The sequence below is a fragment of the Camelus ferus genome, chromosome 25, assembly GCF_009834535.1.
Source record: "Camelus ferus isolate YT-003-E chromosome 25, BCGSAC_Cfer_1.0, whole genome shotgun sequence".
In the NCBI taxonomy this organism is placed as follows: Eukaryota; Metazoa; Chordata; class Mammalia; order Artiodactyla; family Camelidae; genus Camelus; species Camelus ferus.
The window spans coordinates 34,861,870-34,878,322 of record NC_045720.1 but is presented as its reverse complement, the minus strand read 5'-3'; the positions used below and the strand labels follow the sequence as shown (position 1 = coordinate 34,878,322).

General features: G+C 39.0%; 1 protein-coding gene across 3 annotated transcripts in view; it reads right to left on the bottom strand.

Moving 5' to 3' along the window:
• Positions 1-5,319: 5,319 nt before the first annotated feature.
• Positions 5,320-16,453, bottom strand: part of RAD54B (RAD54 homolog B) — a 69,994-nt gene continuing 58,860 nt past the window's right edge. For all 3 annotated transcript variants that reach the window (XM_006191985.2, XM_032468043.1, XM_032468042.1), the window contains 4 exons: positions 13,064-13,325; positions 11,481-11,547; positions 11,034-11,231; positions 5,320-6,535 (listed from right to left, as the gene is read on the bottom strand). In XM_006191985.2, the coding sequence (XP_006192047.2) occupies positions 6,318-6,535; positions 11,034-11,231; positions 11,481-11,547; positions 13,064-13,325 (745 nt within the window). In that variant the 3' untranslated portion in view covers positions 5,320-6,317. The remainder of the gene's footprint in view (positions 6,536-11,033; positions 11,232-11,480; positions 11,548-13,063; positions 13,326-16,453) is intronic.

The window sequence follows — 16,453 nt, the reverse complement described above, 5'->3', positions numbered from 1 at the left end:
CTACCCATCCTGTATATGAGTAAATCTAAAGCTGGGTGTGTCTTGTGAGTTTGATTGTCAATCTGAGCAGAATGGGCAGTGCAATCAGGTCACCTGCATCAACCATAAAACATCATTTCTGTACTGTTCTGTGACGGTCTAAACATCTACGCATACCAAATACTTCCATGAAAACAAAAATAAAGACAACAGGAAAGATGAGGGACAAGATGTTGAACTGGCCTTGCCTCTCATCCCATGCTATGTCCCCACCCGTGCGGGTATACGAATTTAATACTACTCAAAAATGTCTTTAGTATTTGCTGGCATTTCCTCAAAAAATAAAAATAAAGGAATTGTTTGTTTGGCCTGCTTTGTTGGATTTTCATTATCTCTTATTCAAAATGATTTATCATTTTTTTAAATAAATCTAAAACTTTTTATGACAATTAAATTACATTTAACACTTCGGGTTTTCAAGTAGGTGGAACAAACTCCAACAAACCATCCTGTGTCAATGAGGATTTTTTTTTTAGTTTCTTCTGAATTGGTATTGATTTTGTGGACAACAAAGGATCCTTAGGGATGGAAGTTTGTAATGGCTTAAAGCAAAGAACACAGGCCAGCTATAGAAAAGTGCCACACGAAACTAGTCTAAACCAAAAAATACCTGTATCACACAGGGTGCGAGAAAATAATATGCCTTTGTTGAGTTATTCCTTCAACAACAAAAATATCATGTCTACAAACCCCTCTAGGACCCAATATACTAATTTGGAACCAACTCAGAGAAACAGTGCCACCTGCTGATTATACATATTGTTTGTCGCAAGTCACAGAATTTCAATCTTGCCAACGTTAATATTACAAACACAAAGCTGCCAGGCAATGTGATGTAGGCCACGAATGCACCACTCAAACAAGGTGACAGCAGGGGGTTTTGACTTGTTCCTTTATCATATACCCTGTTAAATGGATGGATAGGCTGTAGGGAAGCTGAATTCTGCAGAAAAGAGCAGCTCATGTCTTCATTCATCATTAGTGATTCAGGCCTAATGAGAACGCGATTCAAATGCATTTACGTTGTCATTTAGAGCAAGAAGATTTTCACATGAAGATGTGTCAAAGGTGTGTCTGTGTAATTAGAAATGAATTATGTATGTGACTCGAGTAATATCCGTCGCGCTGACAGCTTTTGGCAGCTCATGCAGCAGATTGATAGAAACCACAGAAGCAAAAAGGGATGTCTCTATCCTTCCGGAAGGCAAGAAAAACCTGCTGACTCTGCCTTCGTCAGTGTCCAGCACAGCTCCACGCTCAGCAGTTGGCCTAAAAAATACCTTGAAACTGAGATTTCTGAGCAGGGAATCTGATCGTGGCAGTTAAGGGGAAAAAGGTGAAGCATCTCATTCATTCGTTCATTCGTTCATTCATTCATTTCTTACTTAAAAGGAGCTGTTTTGTACCAGGGACCACACAAGGTCCTGAGTTACTGGGATGAATAAGACAAAATCCCTGCCTCAAAGAATTCAGCCTAGAGTGAGAGTGGGGCGGGTAAAGTTACAAACAATGTGCTAAGTGCCACCTAGCGGAGCTAGAGACCAGGAGCATAGATAACGGACACAAGAAGGGAACTCCTATAACCTGAGCATCTATCACAGGAACAGGTGCTTTTTATACGCAACCCTGATGGTAACTGGGTACCCTTTAACACCTGGATTCAATGAGTCTGAACTCGTAGCTACAAGTCCCCGGCCGTTCAGTTCAAAAGCCTTCCTCTCTTCCAAGGACTGACCATCATCTGTGCCTCTCAGCCTCTGGGCTCCTGGGTCATGCATGCTGCCTTTGTCCTGGCTCACATTAATTCCCTAACAAAGCTCAGCCTCTTCTGAAATTTCAGCAAGACTTCAGGGCAGGGCAGAGATGAAGGGAGGGTTCCTGGCATACTACGTAGCAAACAACGAAATGGAGAAGAATTGTAACTGAAATGCCCTCCCTGGTTCCCATCACAGGGAGTTTCTCTTATCTAACCCAGACCCAGTCTCCCTCCATATTCTCATTTTTCTCTCTCATCCTTCCCTCTCAGATTGTCTCCAAAATTCCAAAGTTTACTTACCCTTTTACACTCTGACAGCAACCAATACCCAAGGTCTTGAGAGGCTCACCAAAGTTTTAATAGGTGTTTTTCCAAATAAAGCTAAAATAACACAATTTGTATCCACATGGATGAATCTGGAGATGGTCATTCTAAGTCAAGTAAGCCAGAAAGAACAAAAAATACCATATGATATCACTCATATGTGGAATCGAAAAAAAAAAAAAAGAAAAAAGAAAAAAGGAGACACTAATGAAATCATCTACGAAACAGAAACAGACTCACAGACATAGTAAACAAACATGGTTACAGGGGCGGGAGGGGATGAGAAGGGATAAATTGGGAGTTTGAGATTTACAAATTATATATAAAATAGATAAAAACAAATTTCTTCGGTATAGCACAGGGAATTATATTCAACACCTTGTAGTAACTTATAATGAAAAAGAATATGAAAACGAATATATATATATGTATATGTATGATTGAAACATTATGCTGTACAGGAGAAATGGACACACTGTAACTGACTATACTTCAATTTAAAAAAAGACTAAGAGGAATTCTGATGCAGGCAGTCAAGATAATATATCTCTAACTCGCTGGCCATATTTCCTTTAAGTTTCAAAACTGCCTTGGACATATCATTGAACAGATGGGAGAACTCAGTTCATCTACAACAATGCTAACCTTATCTGATAGGTTGCTAATGCTTAGCATTCAGAACACAGAAATAAAACACTTAATAAATATTCGCCATTATTTTTATCACTATCATACTTGTTTTATATCTTTTGCAATTACTGCTTAGCTAATATCATTCAATCTCATGACTTTTAAAAATACCATTTATGCTGACAAATCCCAAATTTATCTCCAGCCTTGACCATGCTTCTGAGCTCAACTCAAATACCAAGCTGCTTTGTTTGACATTTCCACGGGATGTCTAATAAGCACATCAAACTCAACATAATCAAAACTGGACTTGTACATCCCCCCACAACCTCTCCTCTCACAGTCTTCCCCTCTCAAGGGGACTGGCAACTCCATTTCTCCTTCGGCTCAGGCCCAAAACCTTGGATCATTCCAAATGATTCTAATATCATCTCTTTTTCTTACACCTGACATTCAATCCATTCAGGTATCTTGTTGGCTCTGCCTTCAAAAATATGCAGAATCCAACCACTCCTTGGCACTGCACTGCCACTGCTTGGTCTAAATCACCAACACCTCTTGACTGGATTAAGGCAACAGCCCCCTAACTCATCTCACTGTTTCCATCCCACGTTCCACCACAGTCTGTTTTCATCACGGAGCAGCTCAGATCGTGTCTTTCCTTGGCTCAATTCCCAGTGGTTTTCTATCTCCCTCAGAGTAAAAGCTAAAGCCCTCAAAAGGGTCTTCAATGCCCCATAACACCTGATCTCCGCCACTCCCATTACCCCTCTCACCTCTTCTCTTACTGCACTTCTTACTGTCTCCACATGGCCTCTGGCTGCTCCTTGAATATGTCAAACCCCACTTCACCTGACTCAGGACCTTGGCACTTGAGGTTCCTTCTGCCTGGAACAGTTTTCCCAGAGAATGTCATGGTTCTCCACCTCACTTTTTTCAGGTCTCTGCATAAGCCCAACCCATATAAATAGCAACCCCCATCCCCACTTAGTTTAAGATCTCCCTTCCTCTGCTTATTTTCCTTCATAGCACTTTTCACCACGTGCAATATTATATATGCATATTGTCCTCACGGTGCTGGAATGAAAGCACAATGCGGGCAGAAATTTTGCCTATTTTATTGTGATGTGTGTAACCTCTAAGACAATATCAAAAAATACTTGTGGAATGGCAAATTAATTTAATCATTTAATCAAAATTAAGGAAGTTTCAAGAAGTTCACCGATACCTAACGTAAACAGAAGCCAAAATAAAGACTGAAAAGAGTTCATTGCATTTGTCAACCAGGGTGTCACTGGGATAGAGGCCTTGAGTGTTGGGAAACAGAGGCCAATAGCTTTGGGTTGGGAGTGATCAAGAAGTGTGAAGGCTCAAAAATGTTCTCCTAGGGCAGTCTACCCAAGCAATAGAAATAAAAGCAAGAACAAACAAATGGAACCTAATTAAACTTACAAGCTTCTGCACAGCAAAGGAAACCATAAGTAAACAAAAAGACAACCTACAGAATGGGAGAAAATTTTTGCAAATGAAACCGACAAAGGCTTGATCTCCAGAATATGTAAGCAGCTCATACGACTTAATAAGAAAAACACAAACAACCCAATCCAAAAATGGGCAGAAGACCTAAACAAGCAATTCTCCAAGAAATACAAATGATCAATAGGCACATGAAAAAATACTCAATATCACTAATTATCAGAGAAATGCAAATCAAAACTGCGATGAGGTATCACCTCACACCAGTCAGAATGGCCATCATTCAAAAATCCACAAATGACAAATGCTGGAGAGGCTGTGGAGGAAAGGGAACCCTCCTACACTGCTGGTGGGAATGCAGTTTGGTGCAGCCACTGTGGAAAACAGTATAGAGATTCCTCAAAAGACTAGGAATAGACTTACCATATGACCCAGGAATCCCGCTCCTGGGCATATATCCAGAAGGAACCCTACTTTAGGATGACACCTGCACCCCAATGTTCATAGCAGCACTATTACAATAGCCAAGACATGGAAACAGCCTAAATGTCCATCAACAGATGACTGGATAAAGAAGATGTGGTATATTTATACAATGGAATACTATTCAGCCATAAAAGCCGAAAATATAACATCATTTGCAGCAACATGGATGGCCCTGGAGAATGTCATTCTAAGTGAAGTAAGCCAGAAAGAGAAAGAAAAATACCATATGAGATCGCTCATACGTGGAATCTAAAAAATACATACATACATACATACAAAACACAGACTCATAGACACAGAATACAAACTTGTAGTTGCCAAGGGGGTGGGGGGAGGGAAGGAACTAGGATTTCAAAATGTAGAATAGATAAATAAGATTGTACTGTGTAGCACAGGGAAATACATACAGGATCTTGTGGTGGCTCACAGCAAAAGAGAATGTGACAATGAATGTATGTATGTTCATATATAACTGAAAAACTGCTCTACACTGGAATTTGACACAACATTGTAAAATGACTATAACTCAATAAAAAAAAAGTTAAAAAAATTTTTTTTAAAAAGTTTTCTGTATACATAGGGCCAAGCAACACCATTTTTGCTTTTTATTAGTTTACTGCTTCTTCATTGACAAATCTGGTCCCCAAACTGCCAGTTCATGAACCCCAGATGTACAAACGCACACTACATTTGTATGCTACATTTGGCACTACATAGCTAAAGAACTCAGGTTTGATGATATGTAACTGACTCTTTACTTGACGCCTCAAGACTATATTCAGTCTAAAAGAAATTTTCCTAAAAGGAAGCAAAAGCTCATCACAGAAGCCCCATTGGAGACTGGATGAGTAACTCCTTTCTCTCTGCAGACCTCATTCTTCTAAAGCTTGCTCTGCACATTAAAACTCTGTTTTTAATGTCCAGATTACTACAGAAACCCTGGACAGAATGGTAGGTGAACCATTACCTAGTGTACAAGCGATGCTTGGTGGACATGCACGGCTTTACAGGCTGCATGTCAGGCCCCAGGAGTCTGAGGTCCCAGATTAGAAACTCGGGCTTAGAAGTGCCCAGTATCCCTCCCTCCCCTCCACAACCTGCAGGCCATTCTCACCCAAACTGCCCTGCAGTGACTGTTACATCCAGTATCTTCAGATTTGTAATCCTAGTCTCTGATTCTCTTTCTCCCTTGAGCTATAATTTAAACTTATCAAAATTTTCAATCATCTCACACATCCATGTCTAGTATTCCTAATCAGATTAGATTTCCCAAAGACAGAGACTGGGCTTACCACTTTTTAATATTTCCTAAGAAAATTCCTTAGAAAGTACTTAATAAAAGTGTATCAATTATGGAATTATTAATAAACAACTATAGGATGATAGAAGTATATTTTTAATGTTTCAATATTTAAGAATATATACCAAAAATTAAACAACTCAAAGTTTTGACTATTGTATCAAAAGTATGATACATTTTGCAACAAAAATACATTGTAATTAAAATATATTTGTTATAATTAAATATATTTGTTACCCAAAATTCTACTTACTTACTAGATTTTTTAAAGAAGGGTAAAAGGTAATGTCATAAAGTAGTATTTCATTATATAGAAGTAGTTTGATTGGTTATATTCTGAAAAAAGAATGACACATTTTCTCTTATTCTTGTGAGAAAAGGATCTGTAAGATTTAACTGATCTCCAGAAAAATGTTTCCATTGCTTCAGCTGTGACATGGAGAGAGGTTTCAGGGAGTTAGACTTCTGTTGTTGTGGACCAAGCTGACAATTTCTAGAGATAGGGAATTTTTCCAATGAATCACCTGAAATAAGTAAAATAATGAGAAAATTTACTTAGGTCACTCAATATCCTATTTTTTATTATATAATGAGTTTATGTGATTTATTACATTCGATCACCATGGTTCATGTTAAAATAAACAAATTCGACTAATTCATTACTTCTATGAATATTTATAAAGTGTTTACTGTGTGCTGATTTGAGCAATGGGAACCAAAATGGTGAACAAAAGGAAAAATGGTCTCTGACTTCAAGGACCTTATAGTCTAGTGGAAGAAATATATATTCAACAAATAACCATCCAAAGGGGTGTTATTACAGGTCCACAGTCCCTTATTTAAAGCCTTTGGGGCCAGATATGTTCCCAAATTCAGAAAATAATTGGAACAACGTGGGATAACACTCCATAATCAAACTCATTAATATTCTGCAGCAAGTCATATGAATAGTGCAAGTCATATGAATAGTTGTATGAAATAGATAAAAGACTATTGATAAATTCACATAAATCCAACTAAGGTTTTTGGCACTGAATAAGACTGTTGCAGATTTATGAAGGGGGAAAAAAAGTTTTGGTCTTTCAAGCTTCTTAGATTTCAAAATTGAAGATAAGGAAATGTGGAGCTGTATTACAAACAGAGCTAAGGGTATGAAGCTAAGACACAGGGGACCATGAGCATGTGTAACAGGAGAAGCTGACCTGTTTCATTAAGAGCTGAGGGTGAGGGAGTGGCCACGGTGCCAAAGTAGGAAGAGCCTGAGCTCACCATTTCCCACAGGCACGCCAAAATTACAGATATTTATAGAACAGCTATCTACGAGAATGACATGAGACTAACAGGAAAGATTCCCCACAACCAAAGATAAAAAGAAAGAACAACAGTGAAATGGGTAGGCGGGGCAGAGATGCAGTTAAGACCCACACCCCTGGGTAGGTGACCCACAGATGGGAGGGTAATCACAAATGCAGAGGCTCCCCCCACAGAGCACGGGGCCTGAGCCCCACATCAAGCTCTGTAGCCTGGGGCACCTGTATAGGGAAGATGAGCCGCCAGACCGTCTGGCTTTGAAGGCCAGTGGGACTTGTCCATGGGAAAGCTGGGGGACCACAGGAAACAGAGACTCCACACTTAAAGGGCTCATGTAAAACCTCACACGCTCCAAGTCCCAGGGCAAAGGCAGGAATCTGAAAAGAACCTGGGTCAGACTCACTTGCTGATCTTGGAAAGCCTCCTGGAGAAGCAGAAGGTAACTGGATTCCCCAGGGGAACCTCCATTTTGGGTGCTCGGCCTCCCACCAGGACACTGGTGCTAGCAAGCATCCTTGTGGAGACCTCCCTCTAGCCTATTAGAACCAGGGGCTCATTCACCCACGAGCAGGCCAACACAGTCCTGGGAACCGTGGGCCCAGAGCTAGACAAGCAGAAACCCAGCCCCACCCACCAGCAGGCCAGCACCAGCACACGAGGTGAGCCTGGCAGTCAGCCAGGCCAGGCCAGCCCACCGTCCAGGGCACCTGCATTAGTCAGCCCCATCACGACAGAAGGGACCATGCAGCCCACACAGGGAACACCCCTGGAGCATACAGCTCTGATGGGCTCCAATGGATGTCTCCTATATAAGGTTACTTCTCCAAGACTGGGAAAAACCCAAGCTACTTAATACATAGAAATAAACACAAAGCATTAGGCAAAATGAGAAGACAAAGGAATATGTTCCAAACAAAGGAACAAGACAAAACTCCAGAAGAAAAACTAAGAGAAGCAGAGATAAGCAATCTACCCAATAAACGATTCAAGGTAATAATCATAAAGGTGCTAAACAAACTCGGGAAAAGAATGAACACAGTGAGAGTTTAACAAGGAGTTAGAAGATTTAGAGAAGAACCAAACAGAGCAGAAGATACAAAAACTGAGGTTGTAAGAAAAGAGATGACAAGATTGCTTTGAGAATCTAGAAGACAGAAGAATAGTATCTTGAAAGTAAGGGCCAAAAAAATAAAACAAAACAAACAAAACAACCCTCTCAACTAGAACTGCACACCCAGCAAAGATAGTACCTAAGAGAGAGACAAAACAAACACACTGAAAAGTCTAAGAATGAGAGACTTAACTACTAATAGCCCCTTGTGGGGGAAACAGGAAAAAGAACACAGAAAGACAGCAGAAATGAATCAAAATACACAAATAATTATAATTAATGGAAACAGACTAAAGGCTATAGTTAAAAGAGAACATCAGATTGGATAAAAAAGAAAACCCCGCCTCCTGCTGTTTACAAGAGAGTTACCTAAAGCTGAAGGGCACGAACAGATTTAAGGCGTAAGAATGCAAAAAGACGTACCAGACAAATGCTAGCCACAAGAAAGTCAGTGTAATAGATCAACTAACGACAAAATGAAAGCAAAAGACGTTAGAGATAAAGCAATCACTGCAAGTAACAAAATAAACAACAATGAAAAGATTTCACAAAGATTTAAAATATATAAAGCAAAAATTGACAGAATGAGAAACTGACAAGCCCACTGTCATACTACAAGATTTTAACATATTTCTTTCAATTAACAGAAATGTCTAACAACGACTTAGGTTATTAACAGAAAAGTGGCCAAATAATCTGAGCAGACGGTTCACATAAAGGAAATAAAGCTCTTAACCATAGGAAAATTTATACTCAACTCCACTGAAAAGAAAATTAAATTAAAACTAAGCCGATAGACTATTTTTTAAATTATCAGACTGGCAAAAACCCAAACACTTGATAATCCTAAACTGGCAAAGCTGTGGACAAGTAGTATAAATGCTACAACCCCCAGTGGAGGGCATTTTAGCAGTACCTGTCAAAATATCTACAAATGCTCGTGTTCTCTGACCCAGCAACACTGAAAATTTACCTCATAGAGATATTTGAATATATGGAAAATATGTATGAATAAAGGTATATACTGACTGGAAAGAACCTAATTATATAGCTGTGGGGTCAGATAAATAAACTATGGTCTTTCACACAATGGAGGATTAGAGCTGAGGGAAAGAAAAAATGAGGAAACTCTGTAGTGGTATGTAAAGCCATGCTGTTAAATGAGAAATGAACAGAACTATACATGTTATGCTCCCTTTATTGGGGAGAAAACTGGGCAAGAATATATATTCAGGGTACCTTGCACATGCATAAAAATATATCTAGAAGGATATACAAAAACTAACCCTGATGGTTTCTTATGGGATAGCAAGGCTAAAAACCAGGCAGATCAGGGTATTATGGGCAGAAATTTCACCATATATATTTTGTATTTTTAAGTAGCTGAGCTATGATATTACCAATTTATCAGTTAATTCCGTAAATTTTTAAATCTGTAAAATAAGAAAAAATTAATTTGGTAACAGAAAATGTGACTAATACAGCAGAACTCTAAATGAAGTAATTAAGAGACTATACATAGTTTTCAGGCACAAGAAAAACATTTACAAAGTGACCACATACCAGGCCACTCACCAAATCTCCAGAGCTACTAAAGAAATCAATTATCACGGGGACCATATTTGTGACTATAGTGCAGCAGCCAGAATTAAATAACAAAACTAAATAACAAAACAATAACAAAAACTAAAATACCTTTTAAAACATACTTTTAAATACCTCATAAGCCAAAGAAGAAATCATAATGGAAAATAAAAAAGACTTAGAACTGAATAATAAAAAGACTGCATAAATTGAGATTCAGCTTAGAGGAAAATGTACAGCCTTAAATACCCATTTTTTGAAAAGAAGACTAAAAATCATTAAGCTAAGGATACAACTAGAAAAATAGACAAATACAAGGAAAAAGAGAAGAGATAATAAAAGCAGAAATTATTAAAACAGAAAAAATACAATACAGAAGATCAATGTGGATCATATAAATATAAATTCTTCCGTGTCAGTCTTGCACAGTTTCACTTCTTAAACCTATCTCCATACAATTTATAAAGTGACTTCCAACTACTGGACATTGCTCTCTCAACTCCTTCTCCTGAGCCAGCTCCTATCTGAATGGTGTTAATTCTAGAGGGTTGACGCTTTCAGCTTCATTTAAGCAGCACCAGCAGATCGTGAAGTACTGAGAAATATGGTGGCCCAAGCTAACTGCCCCAGAAAGTACGACCCCATTAGGATTAAGTCCTACACAAAATTAAAAAAACAGTAGGCTTATTCTATCAAGTGTATGTTTTTTGTGAAATAGAAATAAGGATTAAAAACATTTTTCTAATTCTGAAGTCATTATTACCAGAATTTGAAAGATTTTACCAAGTAAGTCAAATTTTTCATAACTGATTCGGAAATAAGCGGAATTGGTAGAATAAGTTTCTAATTAAAATTTTCTCAAATACCCATGTGGCAGCTGCCCTATGTCCTGAGAGAAAAAGAAAGTTAATATATGCAAATGGTAAACATTTTAGTTATTCTACATTAAAACATTTCATCTCCTAAAGACAGACAAATTAACTTTACCATCATAAAAGAATAAGAATGCAACTAACCTGTACGATTTTCTCCTGTGCATTCGCAGTCAAGCAGGTCATGAGTAACACAATGTGAATTTTCGTGTAATGTAAACAAATTTTTAAGTTCCTCTACTGAAAACTGAATATGTTCAGATGTCTTGGTTAGGTCTACAACTGCCCCAGAAAGACCTTGCTTGCTGATCTGTCTTTGATAGATCTTTTCTTCTATTGTACCTGGAGAGAAAGCAATCATTACATTTCCTTTAGATCTTTACATCTGGGTTTTTTTTTTACTTTTTTTTTTTAATTGAAGTATAGTCACAGGGAACTACATCTGTTATTTTCGTAGGGTAAAATATGTTTATTAGCATACTGGTTAACAGCATAACGGTATTCCTAATACTGAAGCACAGATTAACAAAAAAAATTTTTTTTAATTATTTAAAGGGAATACCTTTTTTTGTCACACTAAAGGGTCATTACCTGTGGTTAGGAGTCTGTAAATATGTACAGGATGTTTCTGACCATCTCTCCACACTCTAGACATTGCCTATAGAATATAAATGAGAATTCTGAGAGGACAGCAGAAACTAAGAACCCTTTCCACATAAGCAACTTACATTAATACATTTAAGACTGGGAATTCTAGATTTCACTTATAGCTTAAAACAACAAAGCCCAGGCATAGCTAAGCATTTTCTGCTTCGTATTTCCTTCCTGGGATAAAGAAAGGAACGGATGAGCACTCACTGTGGTACCACAGGGTAGCTGCAGGTGCTACACAACACTGAGAGGGGTCTGTCTGCATCAGAAAATGGGACAGTGAGTTTGGACAGCAAGAACGCAGAGAACTAGGCATAGTGAGGGCATGGGGGGTTATTCTCAGTCCAAGCAGTTAATGATTCACTCCGAAGGATCCCTAGGATACCTCTAATCAGCTCAGGCTCTAGGGAGATCCCTGTGGCTTCAGGACTTACCAATGGTACTATACAGGAAAAGGCTGATGTCCAAACCCCACACATTCCAAAGAAAAGTCTGGCCTTCAACCAGCTCCTAGAAGACAAACTCTAAGCCCCTAGAATATCCTGCCAGAGAAGAGCATCTTAGTTCACCTGGGGCTTTGGGTCACACCCAACAGTTCATGCTAACAGTGTGATTTAGGTGGGGACCCTGGGCCAGTCTGACCTCTGCAGGGGTTGGAGACTGAGCACCTATCAGTCACGGGGGTGCTCCATGCCAACATGACCGACCTCCAGCAAAAACTCTGGACACCAAGGCTCCAGTGAACTTCCCTGGTTGACAATATTCCATAGGTGTTATCACTCGTCAGTTCTAGGAAAATGAAATGCTGTCCATACAACTCCAGTGGGAGAGGACAGCTGGAAGCTTGCTCCTGGTCTCTCCTGGACTCTGCTCTATGCACCTTTTACCTGTGCTGTAAATGTCTGTATCTTTTCACTGTAATAAACCCTAGCTATGAATACAGCTGGTTTTTTCCATTCTGTGAGTCCTAGTGAATCACTGAACCTGAGAGTTGTCTCCAGGTCGCCTAACACAGGTACCATATGAGGTGCAAATCTCTAGGTAGAAATCTCAAAGCACATGAGGATGGACTACATTCTAAAGGAAACCAAAAGCTTCTTCTGAAATATTTTCCTAAATAAGCCAATTTTGTACCTTCACTATACCCTATACAAAGATTGATCATACAACATTTGTCACACTCTATTTTCTCCCCCTGATGGTCATGAGCATTCTAAAGGCCCAACTACACAGTGAATTTGAGCTTATTAGATGACTGGGTTTGAATCCTGGCTCTGCCTCTTACAAGCTATGAGACCTAGAACAAGATTCCATATATTAATCTGTAAAACAGGGCTTATAGTTTCCACACTTAGGATTGTTGTGAAGACTCAACAGACGGAAAGCACTTAGCAGAGTGCCTGATACAAAATAAGGGCTCAATATGAGCAGTCATTACACACCATCATCTTCACATCCCCAGCAGCCATTGTATCCCCAACAGACATTCTGTAATGTTTATTTAATGCATAAAACAGTCCTACCTGGATATCAGTGGCTGGATTCCAATCAATGTCATAGAGAATTAAGTGAGACCCTCCAATAAGGTTAAGTCCCACACCACCAGCTTTTGAACTTAACAAAAAAATAAAATCAGAAGAGTATTTACTATTAAAGCCATCAACAATTTGCTGCCTTTGAGAGATTGGCGTTTGTCCATCAAGTCTTGTACAAGCATATCTATGACGCTTGCATACTTCTTGTAAAATATCCAAGGTTTTTGTGTAGTTGGATACCAACACCACCCTGTCAATTAAAAAGAAACAATCTTTACATACAATTTAACAGCAATATTAGATTTTTTTAACTGAAAGAAAATACCACAATAACATTATCACTGATATTTATCAAATATCCAACAATGATCTTGTACAATTAAAACACAGATTCTCCTTCAAATTCAATTTTAAAGGCAATATCTAAGACACTTCCAGTATTAAGATAGTAAAGACTCCTCCTTTCTTTCTCTCTCTGAGGTCACCTTAAGAACAGTAGGAGAATAAGAGACAAGGAGACATTTATATATTAAAAACAGAGAATAGTAGAATGGTAACCTTCTTAGGAGCACAGAGAAAGTGAAACCTAAGTGCCCAAAGAGGGAGATTCCAGTAAGAAACAAGTACCTGTTCATTCACACCATAGAATCTCATACAGGCCCCTCGGAAGGAAGGGGTTTAGGCTGGAGCTGTATTACACGAGTCCTGGTAAGCAGAATCCAGGCCCTGCTCCCATGTAACCAAGTGACTTTTCTTTCTCAACTAGCATGTGTATTCTCTGGACAAAGTAAACCAAAGAAACTTAGACCAGGGAAATCTAGAAGGCAGGGATATAGTTACAAACCAGAAGGAAAGTCTGCATACCCGACGGTAAGATCCCAGCCTCCTTTGCCTGCCAGCTCTCCCAGAACACCAGCAACCAGGTTTCCCTCTCACATTTCACTCCAAGAAAGACATTGGAAGATTCATCTCTGGAATGATTTACTTGAATGACCGCAGAGAAAAGGTCCACAGATAAGGAAACCCCAAATTAAAAAGCCAGTTCGCTACCTTATTACCCACTGTGGGCCACCAGGCCACAAGCCCTGCCCATGCACACATTCTACCGTCTTGTTCTTAAATATAAATGGACACCAAAGGTCACCAGCTATTTAAAGCAAGTCCCCAATGCAAAAAATAGAAACCAAAACAAATTAACAGTAGCAAAGAAACATGAATAAAACAGAGCAATGGAGGAAACAGAAGACAACTTTACGGAAACAATAAATAGCCCCGAATAAGAAATAGCACTCAAAAAAACAGGAGGCAACACGAAAGATCAAGATACTAAAAAATTATCTTGGAAATTTAAAATGATAGGCCAAGTAAACATTTAACAGGAGAGTTGGAAGAAAATAAGAAAAGAGTCTCCTGGGAAACAGATTAAAAAGGAAAAGTGATAACCAATAGGAGAGAAGAGATAAAAGAATTAGAGAATCAATCCGTAAGGTTCAATGTATGACTGACAGAAATTCAAAAGAAAACAAAAGAAAGAAACCATTTTGAGAAAGAGAATATTTCCCAGACATAGAGTCTTCAGATTAAAAGGATCTACTAAAAAGTTCCTGTATCAATAAATGAAAAAATGACCCATATTAAGGCACATCAAGAATATAATTCAAAGCATAAGGAATGAAGAAAAATTGCTACAGTATGGAGGGCCTTCAAAAAATTAAAAAGAGAATGATCATAAACTCTAAGTCCTTGGAATATCTTGCCTAATAAGAGCATTTTAGTTCACCTGGGGCTTTGGGTCACACCCAACAGTTTGTGCTAACAGTGTGATTCAGGTGGGGACCCTGGGCCAGTCTGACCTCTGCAGGGGTTGGAGACTGAGCAACTATCAGTCACGGGGGTACTCCATGCCTACATGACCGACCTCCAGCAAAAACTCTGGACACCAAGGCTCAAGTAAACTGCTCTGGTTGACAATTTTCCACATGTGCTATCACTCACCAGTTCTAGGAAAATTAAGTGTTGTCCATATAACTCCAGTGGGAGAGGACAGCTGGAAGCGTGTTTCTGGTCTCCCCTGGACTCTGCTTCGTGCTCCTTTTACCTGTGCTGATTTTGGTCTGTACTAAATAGTTCATAGAAAGTTTCCTTGTTTTAGTCACTTCATTGTTATGAAAAATAAATCTAAACATTCACATAAGTCAAATGGTACTATAAATGCTCCAAAGAGATTAAGATTTCTTGACAATTAAATATAATTACTTTGCAATCCTTTGTATGTATTTTTTACTTAATTCAAACACAGTCTGAATACCTCCTACAAAGATAATTAAGACGCAGCCCCTGCACTAGAGGTGCTGACATAGAGGAGAGGCAGTGAGTCCCACATACTGTGAGAAAAGCTCCGTCAGAGGGAGGTACCGGATGCTAAAGGAGGACAGAAGAAGGGCATCTAACTTAAGATGAGGCCAGGGGCTTCCAAGAGGAGAAAGTATCTGAGCTGAGTCTTAAGGAAGAGAAAATTGGCCAGATGAATGAGAAGTGGAGGTCCGCCAGGCACAGGAACCTGTACCATGCGAGAGGAGAGGGCGAGAAGCAGAACAAATTGTAGGTTCTGCAAATAGTCTGGTATGACTGGACCACATGGTAGGTATGAAGGAGTCAAGAGGGATGAGGCTGGAAAAGGAGGTACCAGCCAGGTCACGAAGTCAAGAGTTACACAGTTTAGAGATTTCTAATGTGCTACAGAGTTTAGAAATTTCGGGAAGGCAACTGGAAATCTTTGAATGATTTTTAAGAAAATACATGTTCACGTTTGTATTTAGGAAATATAATTTAGGGCAACATTGATATGCAGTGTGGTTGAAAGTAAGAGGGAAGTAGTTTATAAGAGACCATTATAATCCAATCAGTAATTACAGAACCAAAACAAAAATCTTGGTATCAGAAAGGATTCCTGAGATTAAGAAATGAAATCAATAGAATGTAGTGACTAATGACATCAGGAAAGTAAAGGAGAAAAGTGAGTTAGAATGACGAGGACTTTTGGCTTCACTATGGTACCATTCACCAAGCCAAGGAAAGATGAAAAAGGATGAAACCTGCAATAGCAAAACGATGAAGCTGGTTTGGGACACGTGAGGACTGAGGTCCAACAGGGCATCCAGACAGATTCAGATGCCCTTTAAACAAAAAGAAAAAGAGAGGCTTGGACTAGAGATACAGATTTATAATTACTACCACATGGATGATAGTTGAAACTATGGAGAGTAGAGATAAGCCAGGAAGGGTGATCAGAGTGAGAAGGAGGCTAAACAGAAAACCCTCAGAAGTACCAGCATTTAAGGGACAGGAAAAGAAGAAAGGATTCTGAAAGAGATAAAG